The sequence below is a fragment of the Dermacentor andersoni genome, chromosome 6 (assembly GCF_023375885.2).
Source record: "Dermacentor andersoni chromosome 6, qqDerAnde1_hic_scaffold, whole genome shotgun sequence".
NCBI classification, from domain to species: Eukaryota; Metazoa; Arthropoda; class Arachnida; order Ixodida; family Ixodidae; genus Dermacentor; species Dermacentor andersoni.
In genome coordinates this window covers 176,571,327-176,590,709 of record NC_092819.1, presented here as the reverse complement: position 1 = coordinate 176,590,709, position 19,383 = coordinate 176,571,327, and the positions used below count along the sequence as shown (strand labels likewise).

The 19,383-nt window shown below is 45.3% G+C and overlaps 1 protein-coding gene, 1 long non-coding RNA gene and 1 pseudogene across 7 annotated transcripts in view; 1 reads left to right on the top strand and 2 right to left on the bottom strand.

The window, feature by feature from the left end:
* LOC140219041 (uncharacterized) overlaps nt 1-19,383 on the bottom strand; it is a 500,311-nt pseudogene that overhangs the window by 97,652 nt on the left and 383,276 nt on the right.
* LOC129382809 (uncharacterized) overlaps nt 1-19,383 on the bottom strand; it is an 80,596-nt gene that overhangs the window by 43,258 nt on the left and 17,955 nt on the right. The window lies entirely within an intron of this gene.
* The window catches only part of LOC126523914 (uncharacterized), a 171,241-nt gene that overhangs the window by 145,732 nt on the left and 6,126 nt on the right, over nt 1-19,383 (top strand). For 5 of the 6 annotated variants that reach the window (XM_055066988.1, XM_055066989.1, XM_055066985.1 and 2 more), the window contains one exon: nt 8,109-14,657. The exons of the other annotated variant lie outside the window; for it this stretch is intronic. In XM_055066988.1, the coding sequence (XP_054922963.1) occupies nt 8,109-8,385 (277 nt within the window). In that variant the 3' untranslated portion in view covers nt 8,386-14,657. Of the gene's footprint in view, nt 1-8,108; nt 14,658-19,383 lie in introns of those variants that run through there. 6 annotated transcript variants of the gene reach the window in all.

Below are 19,383 nucleotides of genomic sequence, written 5' to 3'. Positions count from 1 at the left end.
TACTCTATTACGTGATTTGTACTTTGAAGAGAGTACAAATCATGATGGCAGACACACGTGTGCGGACAACGGGGTCACCAATGGAAGTGCATGCCGGTATGAATGGGCACCTGTTCCCTGCATGGAAAGCCTTGGGATCTCATTTCCAAAACAGTGCTGAGGTGGAGCAGGCAGTGCAGGCAGTTCTTTGCATATTTCTTTGCAGGGCACTGAGTTTTACCAGAGTGGTTTCTTCAAACTGATTGCAAGCTATGACAGATGCCTCAGTGTCGGTGGCAACTATGTGGAAAAATAGTGCAAGGTGTATAGTTAATGATGTAATGGTGTATTTTTTTCTGGCAGTCAAGTTATTATGTTAACTTACTTTTGGAATGTCCCTCATAGACTGTGACATGAAGTTACTCAATGAAGTTCAATTGGAGATGTACGAGTTTCTATGCAAGGAACCGATGGCTGTACATAATTCAGTAGAAGAGGTAAGCCTGTTGCTGAAATAGATAACATGTTGCCAGCTACAGTGTCAAAAGCAATAAGGATTTCTCACAAAGCTATGGTGCAACATCCTTGCTCCGAACGGTTCTTACCCACCATGACGGCCGCATTCGGATGGGATTGAAATGCAAATTGCTCATAGGTTTAGGTGAACGGTAAAGGGACACTAAAGGCAAATACTAACTCGACATGGACTGTTTAAATTAGGGGTGTACGAGTACCGAATAGTCAGTATTGAATCAAATACAAACAAGAAAAAAAAAAGCTGAATATCAAATCGAATATCGAATAACAAAATTATTTAACAGAAGCTCAAATATTTACAAGTTCTCATGCAAAAAAATCAGCTGTTTGTACATGATATGGGTTCAGCTTCTCCCTCTGGGCCGTAACAATGTTTTGCCAGCCATCGAAAACAACTTTTCATTTGGTACACTCGTTGCTGGAATGCCTATGTACTTCATGGCCATCTTGCACAGTCCTGAGAAGCGTTGCTTGCCTGTTTCTTTCCAGAATGCTAGATGGTCTTGGTCCTTACTGCAAGTGGGCTCTCAAATACCGCTGAAACTGCTTGGTGTTGGCTGTTTTGGAGGAGTGTCTTCTTTTTGGTGACGCTGCCAGCTTCTCAATGCTGTCCCAGACACTACTGACACACTCCTTGCGAGCTGTAGATGTTGACGCTTTAGTACAGTCACTTGATGCTTCTCCAGGAGAGCTCTGCAACTCAGTACTTGCAAGCTCCAAAAGCCTTGTTTCCTGAAATGTTTGAGCACAAAGGAGGTTCTTAAACCTTGGGTCACAGGCGGTTGCTTACACATACTTCTTTTGCTCGTCCTGCCCTGGAAACCTTGGCCTCATGCTTTTCAGCAAGTTTCTTGCAAACTCCGAGGTGTCGTCATCGGCTCCAATGCATTCTTTCTGGACCATTTCTGTTCCATAGAGAAATGGTACTACTACGACAAAGTTGCACACTTCTGGCCACTAAAATCTTTGTTCGCCTATGCAATTGTTTCCAAGAGCTTTGACGAGCGCAGCCACTCCTTTCCACTCCTGTGGTGTCAGGTTGGGCACAGCTGTCTCAGAGATGGCATGCTCTAAACAGACAACTTCTTTCAGGTGCACAAGATGCGAGAGAATGTCGTGCTCACTGTTCCATCTTGTTCCCACGTTTTGAATGAGTTCCTAAACTGAGAGCTCCATTTGTTGCTGGCAATCATCCAATCTTGATGCAGCTTGGGCACTGTGTTTGTAATGACCAACAATTGCGCGACACTTCTTGAGAATGGCAGGAACTCCTGCTGTTCCTTGGCATCTTTTATAGCTAGTTGCAGTGTATGGCCCATACACTGCATTGGGGCTCAAGAAATGCCCCTAAGGATCGCACAGAAGTTTTGTGTATTGTCTGTCACCACGTAGACTGCACTTTCTGCAGTGGCAACTCCCAGTTATCCATCATTGCTTGCAGATGCTCCAGGACATTGCAAGCCGTGTGGCTCTCGGTCACATTCCAGTTGTCCAATGCAAAGCTTCTCATCTCGAAGCTGGAGGTTAAGTAGTGGCACGTGAGGATGATGTAACTTTGGTTAGACCTCGACGTTCACATGTCGCTTGTAAACAAGATCGACTCTATGCCTTCCTGGAAGTCCGTATGCATTCTCTCCTTGACAGCCATGACTGTGTCTCTGTACCACTCTAGTATGATTGTCCTTGAAAACGTCATGCGGCTGGGTATGTTGAACAATGACCCCATGAGGGTCATCACCTCTTTGAAACCTCTATTTTCGACACAGATGTACAGCTGAAGGTCGAGCACCAGCATTCGGGCAATCCTGGTGGTTATTGCCATTCTCTCGCGCTGCGATAGGTCCTTGCCCGACTTTAGTGCACTTTTGATGAGTGGCTGTGCACCGTCTGGTCTTCCTTGCTTCCTGCTGTCTCTCAAAAACACACTGTGCAATGAAAAATGCTTGCTCTTGAGATGGTTCCCAAGTGGCATCATCATACTCGATGGCGTTCAAAGTTTCGTTTCACAGCTTTTGCATGTTGCCTCTTGGGACGGGTTTTTTTACGAAATGTTTCCAAATGGCCCTTTTCATTTGTTCAGTCATGTCGCCCGTGACTGAGATAAGGATTGTCGGACTACGTTTTCCGACAGATAACACAGATAAAATTCGGAAGCAGAATATGTCGGCTTGATTTTTGATAGCGAGGGACTTGGTGGTTTCGGATCGCCCGGCGAAACGACACCAACAGCCAACGACGTGGAGTCCGCGGGAAAATGGGGGAAGAGAAACTGGTGCCACCTCTATGTCGCTTCCAAAAGTAGGACAGAAATTGGTTGGCTCTGTGGCCGTGAGGTGGAGCGAGTGCCACCTGCGCCGGCCATGCAGCGATGCAACGCTGCCAACGCAGCAGCCCGTGACAGCAGTGGGGCTGTGGTGCGTGGTTTCGCGGTTCGCAATGGCGCGCTTTCATTTTGTGCTCACGAATTGCAGTCTCCGATTCCTCTAAACTGTATCTACAAATTTTGCTTGTGAAGGAAATGAAACATGGTGCAGCCTGTGCGAGCGGTACAAGCAAAAAGCTGCTTTAACGCGACAGCGTTAAGGAGCTCGTGTCGCAGAAAAGCCGGCGTCGGCGGCGTTGGCCGTGAGCGATAAATACCGGGAGGCACTTCATAAATAAAAAACAACTTGCAAGATGGGCAGGGTGGGAATCGAACCAGGGTCTCCGGAGTGTGAAACGGAGACACTACCACTCAGCCACGAGTTCGATGCTTCAAAGCGGTGCAAAAGCGCCTCTAGTGAATGCAGTGTTACCTTAGAAACATGCCGTAGAAAGTTATACTGCGGTGTATATCGGTTTCGCTGAGCATGTAACAGAAGTTGCAGTTACGCGAGTAGCGAAGTACGTTTCCGCTACATTTCTTCTGCTGCCCTCTGCGCACACGCAGTGCCATCTTGCGGCAAACACAGAAGACCCCTCCTCGCAATGTGCGGCGCTGCCCCAACGTGGGACACCCGTGTACTTAGATTTAGGTGCACGTTAAAAAACCCCAGGTGGTCGAAATTTCCGGAGTCTGCCACTACGGCGTGCCTCATAATCAGAAAGTGGTTTTGGCACGTAAAACCACATAATTTTTGCCCCGACGCGTGGCGCACCACTTGCCCGCTTCTCCCCTTCGGGCCGTGCGGGGACCGGTACGAGGATGCCCCGCTACCCTTGCGTTTAATAAGTTTTCTCGCTCTCTCCCCTTCCAACTTCCAGCGTGCATCACTCGAACCCTTGTGTTTAGGCGACGCGGCTCCTCTTTCTGCTCACAGCGCGATTCCTATGTGCAGCGTTCGATGCGGGACGCCTCGTGACGTGATCGCTGCGCCGTGGCACGTCTGGTGAAAAAGCGTCCCCTGCGATGTGTGCCGAGCTGCTTCGGAGGAGTCATGCGTCTGCGTGGTGCTCCCAAGAGAGATAGAGGACGATCCCATCGAGACGTCAGGCTGATCGTTTTGCTCGCGTAGATCGTTTCTCCCTCAGAGACGCCGAGTTCTTTGGTTCGTTCCGCTTGCTCAGGCGCACGTTTCGTTGCCGCGCCGAACGCTGCGTTGCTCGGTGCTCATCGCATTATTGGTGGGTGCAAAGTCCGATGCGGGGCGCCTCATAAGTGATCGCTGCGCTGCAGCGCATTGACTTACACCCCTTGGCGGGTCGACGGGAACGCTGTCACGTTCCACTCTTGAAGGCGAAGCTTAAGCGTCCTCCAATTTTTAGTCGAGTTTCACGATTCGGCTGTGTCACGACTACAATTAAATCTGCGTGCTGTTGGGTTCGTGGCATTCAAAGTTTGTGTATTTAGTCTGTGCGCTAGACCATGATGGAACAGTAGAACTGAAATGCATTTCGCATATTGCCTGCCAACCAGGCTCGCCAAATCTATAGAGTATTCAAGTAACCAAATACTTGAGATTTGATTTGTGAATCGAACCATTCGAGAAGTTACAATTCGATTCGTATTTGTATATTCGAGTATTTGCGCACCCTTAGTTTATATACCATTCCAGAAACCTCGCAAAGCTTGTTTGAGACCAAGAAAAGACTTAGTTTATGTGAAAATTGCATCTGAAGGGTCTGAATACCTCTATCGCAATTCAAATCTTCCGCCACCCACCCGGGGAGTGGTGATGTTGCTTGCGCCATCCCTGCCCATTGCAGTCAGCGGCAAATACGTTCCCAGAGCTAATCATTTCATGCCTTTCAGCAGGTGCTGCATGCGGTCATCGGATGCTTCACTGAAACATGGGCAGTGCAGCCGCTAGAATCGGTGAGCCTGTATCTGCGCAGGGTGTGCTCTGACAGCGGGTTTCCGTCTGCAATTTTCGTCCGCAAGCTGTCACCCTCTTGTCAGCACATCACCTAGCCTGCACCCCAGATGCTTGGGAATGCCTACTTAAGGAACAGCATCGCTCGGCTTCTTTGCAGTCAGCGGCAAATACATTCCCGGAGCTAATCATTTCATGCCTTTCGGCAGGTGCTGCATGCGGTCATCGGATGCTTCACTGAGACACGGGCAGTGCAGCCGCTAGAATCGGTGAGCCTGGATCTGCGCAGGGTCTGCGCTGACAGTGGGTTTCCGTCTGCAATTTTCGTCCCCAAGCTGTCACCCTCTTGTCAGCACATCACCTTGCCTGCACCCCAGACGCTTGGGAATGCCTACTTAAGGAACAGCATCGCTCGGCTTCTTTGCAGTCAACGGCAAATACATTCCCGGAGCTAATCATTTCATGCCTTTTGGCAGGTGCTGCATGCGGTCATCGGATGCTTCACTGAGACACGGGCAGTGCAGCCGCTAGAATCGGTGAGCCTGGATCTGCACAGGGTCTGCGCTGACAGCGGGTTTCCGTCTGCAATTTTCGTCTGCAAGCTGTCACCATCTTGTCAGCACATCACCTAGCCTGCACCCCAGACGCTTGGGAATGCCCACTTAAGGAACAGCATCGCTCGGCTTCTTTGCAGTCAGCGGCAAATACGTTCCCGGGGCTAATTATTTCATGCCTTTCGGCAGGTGAGCCTTTTGCTCTTACTTATTTTATCATTGTAATTTTCTGCCGCTGACTGCACAGAAATGCCTTCTGATTGTGCTGCTTGCTGTAAACCGTTACCTTTGTATATGAAGTTTTTAACATGTTCGGCTTGCCAAGAAGGTTTCCACCTTGGAAAACGATGCTCTACAGTAGTTGAAAACAGCTACGCCAAAATGAGTACAGTTAAACGTGAAACCTGGCTGTGCCAAACATGTCGACCGGAAAAAAGCACACAAGGAGACTCTACACAGACAGCACAAGAAGAATCGTTTGCACAGCAATTTATTGCTGTAATTGAAAAATTAGACCGACTTGAATCTAATGTAGAAATACTCACCACGAAAGTACAGGAACTTCGTACATTTAACCCTTTCGCTGTCGGACATTTCTGGCCGTGACGCCCCACCAGTGTCGGCTTGGTTTCAGGGAACGAGCATAACAGTGAATGAACATAGATATTTATTTTTGATTGTGATTGGTATACAAACAACATAGTCAATGCAATATGCACATTTCGGTGTTCTGCAGCTGTTGTTAGTAAACATCATCATCATCATCAGCCTGACTATAACATCCGTTCAACATCCGAATCTGACGGTGCGGAACTCACCTCTTCCTCGAATGACACTGTCCGAGTCCGAATCCGAGCTCGGCTCGTATTCTGAATCGGAATTGAGCCACCGCTCCAATGAGCAGACGAAGGTCCGCGTGCTCAGCCATCCGAAAGTAACTGCACACAGGGAGGATGCGCTTTCAGTCGCCCGCACAATGGAGAGAAATGGGACGTTGCGTGATCAAGAAGACAGAGGGAGATGCAAAAAGGCTAAAACAAAGTTCGAAGGGCTTTACGTTTACTGCTGCAAGTCGGAAGCGAGGGTGCGGCGAGAGAACGAAAGCAGCAATCGAGTCACTCTTTTCGGAGAGGCAACGGCGCATGCCTCTGAACTTGACGCGCCGTAGCAGACACACCAACGGAAGAAAAATAAAAACTTTCAAACCAGCGGGGATGGCAGAACAACCCTTGAACCCATAACCGCACGCGTGCAACGCATGATACAGCGAACGCGGAGCCACCGGGCCACTCAGCAAAGAGAGAGGGGCGAGTGGCAGTCGCACCGTACTCTTCAATACATGCACTTACACAGACCAAGGCGAAAATACGAACTTGTAGAAAGAGTCAACAGATGGCGTGGCCAATCTAGGAGTGCGAGCTTTGCGCTCAGGCGCGAAATTTTGAATGCACAATAGAGAATGTACCGGTACGTCAGTGACACTGTGGGGGGGGGAAGCGCGAAGACGTACCGGTACGTCCGTGACGGCGAAAGGGTTAAGGACTCGGTTGAAAAGATCAAGAGTGCGATACAGGAAGTGCATACTTCAATAGAAATTCTTTCCACAAAATATGACTCAGTATTGGAGACAGTCAGCAAAAATCAGGCTGAGGTGGCGGAATTACGTTCCAATGTTGACTTGCTGTCTTCTATCGTGGAGTTCCAGTCAGACCTGATTGACAAAATAAGTGAGCAAATGAATGAAATGGAGCAGTATAGTAGGAAAAAGAATTTTGAGATCCGCAGGTTTCCCAGCAAGTCAAAGGAGAACTTGCAATCTTTCCTCAGTGACCTTGCGCAAAAATTTGAGATACCTAACTTTGCAGCAACTCAAGTCTCTGCTATCCACCGTCTACCCAGTAGGGACGATACTGCACTAGCTATTCTTGTCCAGATGTGCTCCGTTGAAGCGAAGGAACAATGGTTTCGATCACGTAAAAACCTGCCGGGATTAGTTCAGAATGATTTTCCACGGTTGTTTTTCAATGAAAACCTAATGGGTCAATCGTGAACTGTTCTGGCTAGCTCAGACTAAAGCAAAGGAAAATTCCTTCAAGTACATCTGGACAAGAAATTGCAAGGTGTTTGCAAGGAAAGGAGACGGCGCTCCACTCGTTCTAATTAATAGAAAATCGGACATTGAAAGGTTTATCTAGTTTTGGGTAGTACTTTCAAGGTTCGCAATGACCTTTTAGAAGTTTCTCTTTTTTTTTTGTATCCAGGTAATGACGTTTTCCATGTTACTCACGTAAACATCAGAAGCATTCGTAAGCACTGGGACCATTTAGTAGCCATTCTATCTTCTGTTCCACTGCTTTTTGATGTCATCGTACTCACCGAGATAAATCTCTCTCCAGGTCTATTTTCTAGTTTCGCGCTACCGGGCTATCAGTCGTTCTCCATTTTTGTCCGGTCCGGAAGGGTGGAGTTGTGGCTGCCTTCGTGAAAAACACTTGGTCAGTCTCCGAACTAAAGTTGCCTTTCGACCATGCCGAAACTGTTACTCTCCGCTTATCTAATCCTCGATTTTCATTGGCCTTGCTTTCTGTATATCGTCCCCCATGTGGTAACAGGCGTCTTTTTTTGGCTGAGCTCGACTCTGCATTATCTTGTCTAGGAACCGATGAATGTATTTGCCTCACAGGTGATATTAATATAGATACGTTATGTCCAACCTGTTTCAAGTGTCATGGCATTTCTCTCGTAGGAAGGGCCAGGAAGCAGCACAGTTTGAGCGAAATGAGGAACTGCAGCATCGTACCGAGGCCGCCAGTCCTTCGGCACTGCCAGCTTTCCGGGGGGTGCCTGGCACTGAGCGGCAGGCAGAGTACACGTTGCGCTTCCTCAAGGATGCCGTGTACTACTTCCTGACGGACCGGTCCGATTGCCGGGGACATCTGAGCGCCATCCAGTCCATCCTGGGCTTCTCGGAGGCCGAGCGCGCCGCTGTGGCCAAGGCATGGCGGCACAGGGGGCGCCTCTGAACTACGCTGCTGAGGTGTGTTCTTGAGATTCCAGGGTCCCTAGGGCACGAAAAATGGTGGAAAGTTGCTATGTGTTCAGTAGCAGTGAGCGTAGGAGTGTCATTGTCAGAGCTTGTTCCAGCTGCATGAAGATTATGTGGCTTCATTCTAATGCTCCAACATTTCCAGGCGTGGCTTTCACATTTTTAGTACTGGCCAGGCCTCATGAAATGCACAGTACTTGAATGACTTGCACATCGAAGGATTTGGAGCACCATGTTGCGGGAGGGGCTGTGGAAATGGCAGCTGGTCGGGAATCCACAGAGTCAAATGGTTGGCTTGTGTTACATCGATGTCAGAAAGAGGCAGCATTTGGTCACAAACATTTTATTTTATTTATTTATGCATACTGCAGCCCCTTTATGGTGCTATTGCAGGAGTGGGTTAGACAGACAGTAGTCATACAAAAAAACAAGTAAACATTAACATATTAAAAATTCACAAGAAATAAGGCAGATGACACAAATGAAACTCAAAATAACAGCAACACTGAGAGTCAGTACAAAAACGAGAATGAGTCAATACACTGTAACAACAAGAAAATACATAAAATCAGGTGTAGTTAACTTTTAACAGGAAATCGTTTAATAGCAGTGACCTAATTGTTCTGGGAATTAAGTTCCAGAATTCAATAGTACGTGGGAAAAAGATGTACTTAAATTTATTGCATCGAGCAAAGTAAGGCTTAATATTAAGGCTATGGTGACTCCTACTTGACCGAGGAATATCTGAAGGAATATATATGGGATGTGAGACACGATAAGAAAAATTGACGATGCCATGCGGAAACTTCAATGACTCAATGTGACGGCGTATGGATAAAGGAGTTAGGTTCAAAGTAGATAAGGCACGAGAGGGTGAGAAATAGTGATCAAAGCGACAATATATATCTTGGCCATTTGATTTTCACATTACACCTTGTCCCCGAAAGCAACAGGAGTCTTCAGGTATGCTATGCATTTAGGGTGCCCCTTGGGATATGCCAAAGAAACAGCTCTTTTATGCATTTGTTGGGAAGCAGTTACAGTGCATGTCTTCAGTCAGTGCACTGGTGTGCTCTGTTGTTGGCTGGCACATTGAACAGCTACTTGGTGGTTATCCAGCTTGGCCGTATAAGTTCTCTTGCTTGTACTCGTACTGAAGTACGGATGGCCGTTGCAGGCGAGCCACAAACGGCTATGGAGTGATTAACAGTGCTAGAGCGCCGCTGAAGCCAAAATTTCAACAAAAAGAGTTCAGTTGGCCGACACAATCAGCCTTGTATGCACTGAACGCAACCACGTTGGAAACTGAGAGCCACATGCATGACACCCGCACAGGTTGTTTCCTTTCGCAGCCGGTAGTCGTTTGTGTTCTTAGAACGGCGCCCCTCTTTGAGACAGGGACTGCCGCGGACGGCGCGCTTTCGCCGCGGTACCCAAGATGCGTGGACACATTGCGTACAAGCGCATGTAACCAAAGGCCAAGCGGCCGCCTCGCTCCACCGGATACAGGCGCGTTCTTGGCAGAGGTGGCAGCGTTCCCGTGGCGGTGGGGGGAGACAGTGTGTACGCCGTCGAGCGTGCGTGTGTAATGGGAGACCTCGCAGCCGCGTTGTGCGAGTGTGTGATTCTGCGGCATGACTGGGATTAGTGGCTTGGAGGGCGATTTATGGTTTCGCAGAACATGCCAGTGCACCTGGCTGGCTGCACCAAGGCGTGTGTACCCCAAGCAAGAGGGCCATGTGGCATTCATTTAAGTGTTGCTGATCTCTGTGTTCCAAAAACTGGACTAGTAAAAAGGGGCAGTCATATAGTGTATTGTTGATGGTCCTGCCTACTTTAACATCAAACTGATTGGTAGAATGTGAGCGAGGAAGCCGAAAATAAGGGTACCGCCGCAGTTCTCAAGAGTATTTAAGAGAGTGTGTATACTAGAAGAAAAGGGAAAAAGCAAGCGAGCCGATAATCGGCTACCGCTAATCAATGTATACAACTTTGTCTTAATAAAGCTATGTAAGTGTAAGTTGGACACCCTGAGTGCAAAGTGTCGCGGACGGCAGTGATCACTCCTTGAAGATTTGTCTGCCTGGAAGACCTGAAAGAGAAGAAACTTAACTAAAGGGCTTCTTGTCCTTATCCACGCAGCAAGTAGTCTTTCTTTTTTTCTGTTTGTTTCCTATTAGTCTTCGTAAAGCGGTCCTTGAAATATGTGATTAATTCCTTATTTAGGAAGTTTGTTATTGTCTGCTGTACAATCTTGCGGTCAGAGCTTAACTTTCGGTAACACATATAATTACTGAGCTGTCGGTGAGCTGCTTATCAAATGTTGCCTTCAGTGACATATCTTGTTCTAGCGCTGTTACCTACTTAACTAAAGCTTCCATTTTCATGTGAACCTGTCTCTTCTATTCGATCAAGGCTATGTGGCATTCGGATTTGATGCAGGCACTCTGCAGACGAAATTCTCAGCAAGAAGCAATTAAGCTGTTCTAACTCTCGTAGTGCATGCGTCTAAGCTTTATTTATTTTTTTCACTTGCCGAGTACAAACATGCGTGCAAGAAGGTAGGCGTCCACAGCATGGTTGCCTTCAGTACTTGTGTCTTGCGGCATTTTCCTTGTCTCTGGCCCAAGATGTATGCAGTTGTGTAAGCTGTGATCGAGTTGAGATCCAAAGAATTTCTGAAACTTCCTCTTGCTAGAGTTCTAGAGTTGCATCTTATGTGGCGAGTATCAGCGAGTGTTATCAGTAGTTGTGTTTAATTATTTTCAAAGGAAACAATGTGTTCATGGTGGTTGGTTCCAGTTGGGCCATTTTTAGTGTTATATAAGGCGAAGTCATTTTTGCCGAATGATTGTAAAGTTGGCAAAATCATACCAATCTTCAAGTCAGGTGACAAGAGCGATGTGAGTAATTACCATCCCATATCACTAACTACCGTTCCCTGCAAGTTACTCGAACACATCATGTTTACTAATGTCATTCATCACTTAGAATGTAATAACTTCCTTTTTAAACATCAGCATGGTTTCACAGAAGGCCTTTCATGTGAGACACAACTAATTGAATTCACTATGAATCTTTTTCAAAATATGAACGACAATGCTCAGACTGACTCAATATTCATTGACTTCTCTAAAGCATTTGACCGCGTTGCTCACTGTCGCCTCATTTCGAAACTCTCATGCTTAAACATTTACGAACTAACAATTTCTTGGATAAGAAACTTTTTGTCTTTTCAAAAACACTCCACTGTCATTGACCAGTACTCTTCCCCTTTCAGTAACATAACATCAGGCGTACCTCAGGGAAGTGTCCTTGAACCTTTACTCTCCCTGATTTTCATCAATTACTTGCCATCTAACATTACATCCAATGTTCGACTATTCGCAGATGACTGCGTTATCTACCGTCAGATCCGCTTCCCCGCTGATCATATCGCTCTTCAGCATGACCTTCAATGTGTCACTAACTGGTGTTGCGATTGGCAAATGACCCTGAACACTAGCAAGTGCAATTTAATGACATTTACTCGCAAAAAATCCTACTCTATTTTCAGTTATTCACTTGGCAATAGTATCGTCGCTCGCACATCTTCATACAAGTGCCTTGGCATTATTCTAACACGCAGCCTTTCATGGTCATCCCACATTGAGAAAATAACTGCTAAAGCATCACACACTCTTAGATATCTAAAACGTAGCCTTCGCAGCGCTCCTTCCCTCACCAGAAAGATAGCCTACCAAACATTAGTGCAACCCCAGCTCGAATTCGCAGCTTCTATATGGTCACCTCATCAGGCATATCTAATCCATCTTCTCGAGTCGATCCAAAACCACGCTGCACGTTTCATTGCCAGAGATTATAGCCCATTTTCGAACGTAACTAACATCAAGTTGTCGTTGTCGCTTTCATCTTTGAAATCACGCAGGAATATAGCATTAATTTGTCTTCTGCACAAAATCATGCATAATGTACGCCCATCTACTTTACCACTCGTTCGTCCCTCCCACACATCTAGACATCTGCATAATCATCTCAATTTCCAATGCATCTTCGGTCACACCAATGCATTCAACTGCTCAGCTTTGCCACGTGCGATTGCGCTGTGGAATGGTCATCCTGATAACATCGCTGACATTAACGACCCATTAACCTCCAGACAAACAATCAGTGAATATTTGGCTAGTACTTAGCTAAAAACAAGTATCTGTTTTAGTTTTGTTGCTCTTAACTTCATTGTTGTGTATTGATGTAAGCATTTGTTCTAAGGTTTGCTTTACTGTATGCTGAAAAGCTAACAACTGTTAGTTTACCTTCTTTTCTTTTTATCTTTATTTTGCGTTCTTTGTTTATTATTTGATTCTCGTTCTGTTCATATTTATGTAACAAAAAACATGTTTTTGCTCCACAATTATTATCAGTACTGCCCCCCTCACGCAATACTCCTTCTGGAGGCTGTGAGGTATATGAAATAAATAAATAAAACAGATGCTACATGCAACCAGCCTTTCTCCTCAACCACGCTTTGCAAACTGTGTTTTCTTTTTATTTATGGATACTGCAGTCTCGAAGAGAGATCATATCAGGTGAGGTACATAAAAAAGTGTTTACAGTCGCCGACTGTTTATTCGGACCTCACGGGGACTGCGGAAATGTCCGACTAAACAGGTGCCCAAAAAAGCAGATTGAGGAGAAAGAAAGAAAGAAATCCTTTATTTCCACGCACTTATTCGGGCTCGGCAGTAGGCTTGAAGAAATCATGAATGCGCTGTTGCACGCTGTTCTGTTTACGCACAGTCAGATAAGCCTGAATCTCGGAGAGGGTCATACGGTCACTATAGGCGGCTGAAAGCACAGTCACTGCTTGTACCAGCTCCGCATGCGACGGCAGTGTAGCGCATGGTGCGTCATTTTCCAACTCGGAGTCATCGTCCGGTGGTGCAGCAGAAACCTGACAAATGATCTCGCCGTCATCGAGTTCTGCGCATGTCAGTACAGCATGTCAGCACCTGCGAAACTGTCAAATGAGACGGTGTCCGGAATCGCAATGCAACCGCTGCGCAGGTCCCCGCAGAACATTTTCGGCGTCAGTAAGGAGCACGTTGGAAGGCGACAAATCCTAGGCCTCCCGGCACCCGCTTGCCGGCATGCTCCAGTGCAGTCTGCGCGGGCACTGTCGGCGCCATTAGACACTTGACGCACCGTTTCCGTATGCCACGTTGGATCACCGCAACCTCGACACAGCACACAAAGCAAACACCACCCCGCCGACACCAGTCGCACAAACGAAAAACGTAGCCTACTCTCAACGTCATGCACGAAGAAACAAACAAATCAGCTGCTGGATTGTCTTGACATGGCTTACTAAGCTGAGACCGGAACTGCTGTAGCGACTCTATCGAACCAGGCAGAAACGATGATGATGAGCGGGGATTTCCAGTAGTGCCACTTCGTGGGGCAGCAAGGAGGCTCTGTTCAAAACAAAAATGGCGCTCAGCTAGTCGAACCATGCACCGGTCAGAGTCGGTGCATGGTGCTCTCGATCGAGTTGGCTCAAGGAGTGTCCGAAAAATCAGACGAGAGGTTGCAAGGTGTCCGAACTTTCGGCGATTGTTATGCATTATGGTCTATGGGGAGAATGGCGGTGTCGCGAAGCAGACCGAATAATCGAGCATGTCCGAATTTTTGGAGTCCGGAAAATCAGTCAGTGACTGTACTTAAAAATGCACAAACCTGATAAAATAAAAACACCACATATATGACAGTGAATGAATATAAGAATTTGTTAATTGTTGAAAGCAGAAGATTGATGAATAACACAAATTATTTAGATACAGAACAGCAAACCCTAAATAAAACCAAAAAGGCAGAACAAGACCAACACTGCATGCCTCTCTCACCCTTCGTTTTCATCCTTTCGATGGCACCATTGCCTGACATGGAGTGTATTAAAAGGCCCACCACACTTTCAACATTTCAAAGAAACCTGGTTTGACAGCCACAGCCCAATAGCTTGCACTCTGCAGGGAGTGCCTAAATGTCCAAATAATTTAGAGTCTGAATAATGTATTCACTGGAGCTGTGCGAATAGCAAGTGCAAAGCGTATTCAAATAAAAAAAAATTGAGTGCCAATTGAATAATTTCAGAATATTTTGCAAGTATTTTGCAAATATTTTCAGAATACTGCCAAGTTCAAATTAGAGATGAAAAGTTCTGGGAAGCATGGCTGGAAAAAAAAAAAAAACAAATTTATTGCACAACCAATTTTTTGCAAATGTACTTTCACATAGTTGTTCACAGAAAAAAGAGCAGACTCAGTGTAGCAGTTCTGCTGAATGAAGGGTTGAGAGTTGAATTACTTCATGTTGTCATGGAGGAAAGTGAGTTGTTCAACATGTCCAGGAAGTAGGCATGCTCTTCTACTGCTAACTCCACCAGACAGTGAGAACAGGCACTCACTAGACACACTTGTGGCTGGTATAGGTAGGTATCTCTGGAAGCTGAACCAGCAAAGAGTAAGCTTTTGCATCTTGCTCTCGCCAAAAGTGGCAAGGGTGTTCTTTCGGTCCAGAATCACATCTTGCAAGTATCTTTCTATTTCTGCTTCTGGCTGTGAATGCTGTCATTGGCTTACAAGGGTGTCAAAATTTTTCCACAGTGCTGAGGTAGATTGCATAGCTTCCTGAGCCATCAACACATGGGACACCTGTGTGCTATTCAGTACGCCACAAACTTTTTGCACATTTTCAATTGCCAAATTCTTCAGACAGTTACCCATTGCTCCATCCTCTTGGTACACCACCAGTTTGAAACGAGGGTCCAAGAACAATGCCAAGTTTGCTGCTTGGTCATCTTTGTAGTTGGGAAACCTTGTTTTCGAGCTTTCGCCTTGTGTACATTTGGTGTATGCTGTGATCTGGTATATATATCCAGGCTGGCATTACTCTTGGGGTGTACACATCATTAGCAGCCAGAGTTTGAAGTGGAGGCCTCTAGGTTTAACATTCTAGTAAAGACTAACTGCAATGAAAATTTGGGCCCCATAAAAAGCCTAGTTATGGTAGTATAAATATAGAGCAGCCTCCGTGGAAAGTTTTACGTATGAAATATAAGTAGATGCGTCATGAGAGGCTCACGCTTTTGATACCAAAACTGAATAAAATACTAGAGGTGTGAGAATACTAAAATGTTCAATTTTGAATTGAATATCTTGATTCGCAAATCGAGTAACTAGTATTTGATTTCTTGAATATGTATTTGGGTTTTCAATTATTTGATATATTCAGTGAATGACCCAGCCATTGTCAGTGCCTTGACACGCAGCGTTCCACGGCATGCAATCTATTGGTATATGGGTTGGCCAGGTAGACCAGACCAATTGAAACAATTCACACTACACGAACAGAGGGAACAACAAAAGCAGCGCGTGTGGAAAGCATGGAAGTGTGTCAAGATCAGACCAATTACCCAACAGAAGACAGGCCGATCATGTTGTACACATAAGTTCCCTGTTCACACACATGCATTTCAGAGCTCTCTGCCTACATGTGAGCGTACAGATGAACTTGGCAACGGTGCTTGCTGCGACGTGCATGATGCAATTTCCCCTATGTTGTCCTTGGTGTCTTTGTTTGTTGGCTTCTTATAATGTGCCTATACATAGATATGCAAAACCAACACAACCAGATTACCATCCTAACGCCTAATACTGGCTCTGCGATGTGGCGACCACTATGGCCTGGCCACCTACTTTTTCAATTCTCCTTTCTAGCAGTTCCATGAAGCAGTGGTGCTTCAATAGAAGCCAAAACTTTTTGAGCTGCTTACTTTCGTTTTTAATGAATCATTTATGAGCAGCCTGTGGTTGTTTTATGTTATATTTACTCGCATAATGATCACACTTTCGTGTGAAAAAAATTGACACAAATTCAGGGGTGCGATCATTACGCGAGTTAAATTTTTCGTGAGAACAAAAAATTTTTTTTTCATCCTCATTTGCTGCGGTATGACAACAGGTCAACAACCGGGTGGCTGCCGCTGTAACTGTGCGGGACATCAAAACAAAAGTGGCGGCCAGCGGAGCAAGCCAAACGCGCCGAACGCAATTTTTTTCAATGCATTACATGCATTGAAACAGTTTCTTCCTTATCAGTAATGAATAATATTGTAAATATTGGCAAGTTTGCGACGATAACATAGCCATGTCCTCTTTAAAGGGGACAGAAACAGAGATGGGCGTGCTTAGCTGCCAGTGACATCGAAACATGTGGCGGGCATGCTGCGGAAACTGCGGCATTTGTCTTCACTGCTATCCTAATACGGCACATTTCCGCTAAGGGTGGGCAAATATCTTAGCGGTATTACAAGTGTCAGCGTATGAATAGGGTACACTTCTAACGTATCAGTGTAAACGTGGCTGCTATGGTTGCTGCTCGTGATTTGTTACGTGCCCACAAGTTCAGACGAGAGGAATCGAAAGGCACCTTTTTTGTTCTTGTTGACCACAACCATTATAAAGCCAAGGCAAGTTTGGTTGTTGCTTTTCTTTTTCATGGAAATGCGGAAAGTGATGAAAGAAATAAAATGGGGCATCTGCTTAAACATTTGGTGCGTGCAGACCGCTTGGTATGTCTTGAAGAGTCGTTCGCGCAGCATTCAACAGATGGCAAGTGCAATCATCATTAGCTAGACTTGGCACAGAACATATCGCTGCTGCAAGTTCGCGGTCGATCATTACACGGGAAATTAAAAAAAATAGAATTTGGGCAACAAAATTCAGGGGTGCGATCATTACACAAGTGCGATCATTATGCAAGTAAATACGGTAGTTCCGTAACATGGCACAGACTGGGCTTCAGGTGCTGTGGAATTATGGTGTGATGTCGCCTTCTGTCTGCAGAATGCACTAAAATGAGCTTTAAAAGCTACCTTCTTTGCTGTGGTGATGCAATGTTAACTTTGTAATTAGTCACTGGAATGTGTTTTGTGGCTGTACTGCTTGTATCTGTCATGCAAAATTGTGTCTGTGCCCCACGCACCTGCAATGAAGACTTACGATGTGCACCACTGCTAGAGAACTTCTGGCAGCGCATTCAAAGTTTTTAAATCAGTTTTACATTTTCATTTTGGTTTTTATTTTGAGCTTAGGGAAACACATTGAATCATGTGTATTGCATTTTCCAGTGTTTACATTGAGTCAAAGCGGTGTAGCTATCTATACTTATGTATGCAAATTGACTGCTTTTGTACTTCAACTTCACATGAAAGCTGTCAAATATGTGCAGCTTGATCATATTGAGTCATCAATCATTGCACAGTTTTGATTTGTGCATGCTTTTTATTTGTACTTGGAGGTGCTAGCCTGCGCATTCCATGAACTCGTGTGATATGGAAGAGGGATAGTATACATATATATATATATATATAATTAAGATGAGCATGTCTATTTTTGCTGCTCGCATGACACGGTGCTGGGCTGTGGTGATTGAGCATTGGGCATATGTATGTCACTTGTCATGTCATTGCTCTCTCTATGTTTCTACAGCTGCTGTATTATTTATTCTGAATGATTCAGCTCACATTCTGCAATGCATTGTCTCAGTAAGACATGCTGCGCAGGATGTGAGACTGCACAATAGGGTCCACTTGCTGTTGGTTGGTGTCATTGTAGAACCTAGTCGCTCTGGGTGAGGCTAGTGTGTGCGAACATTTTGAGCTTGCTCTGCTAATCCAAACTCTGCAACATTCTTGCAAAAGACACAGTGATGCTCAGACAACAATTGATTGGACTCGTTTGTGTGAGACGGTTTCTTAGAAACACTGTTCAGGCATGACTGGTTGGAAGTACATAACACGAAAAGTTCTTTTTTAATGCTTTTGTCACTGAATACTACCACAGGAAGTAGTAGGTCGCTGGCTGTAGTAGTAGGTGTCATAAGTAATGAACCTGCATAGAAATGAGCTAACACAAAGTGAAGAAGTGGTCTGCCATGTCTGCACTTTTTTTCCAGCAATGGTAATAATGGCACATGCAGGCTTCATCCTTAACAGCAGGTACAAACCAAAGCCATGATAATAAAGCTTCTCTTCCAGTCATGTGTGCTTGTTGAAAAAAGAAAAGTGGCATTGGTGAAAGTAGCAAATGGGCCACCAAACTCTAAAACAAAACTCGGGAAGCAGTTATAACCTGTTCACTCTGTAAAGCACCTGTTACCCATGTTGTATATACCACCTGTTTTGAATGGGAAGAGCAAAATGTTTTAAGACAGTACAGATACTAACGTCTTTCTTGCAGCAATCTGTTACTAGCAATGCATGATAGTTGCTTATTAACTAGTTAAGTGGCCATCATTTGCTGATTAACCATTAATTTATTATATTTGAATTTATGTTAGAGGCACATGTGTCCCTGCAGAGAAATTCTTTGGTATTCCACCTAATATTTACCTGAAAAATCGTAAGCACAGAATAGAGCCACCTTTGTATTTTGTGACATTGTTTGATGGCAAATTAACCTCAAAGCAGATGCTTATCCCGAGTGCTAACTTGTACACTTGCAGCATGTGTGGTAAAGTAACTGAAATGTTAATTAGTAACCTTTAGTTACATTTGTTTACGAGTGTTAACAATGCATTAACTGTTGTCTGGTGCCAGTATGCCAAAAGAAATCATTAGTATCCCACTGTAGTGCTTTTGAAGCAGGCAGTCCAAGACATAATTGCCACTAAAGGGACACACACAAAAGAGAATTGTGATGACACTTGTGGCACTGGTTGACCTGCCGCATTCACTTACAGTAGTCTTAAATGCCATGCAAAGCTCGTGTCACTTAGTAGCGGGGGAAAAAAAACACCTTTAAGCATAGAACCTCTTGCATTGTTATTCCTCTCAACCAGCTTTGGGTTAGCCTTATGACTTCCCAATTTATTAACAGGTGCCCTTGGAAAGTGCCACAACATGTTCCTCTGCCTCTAA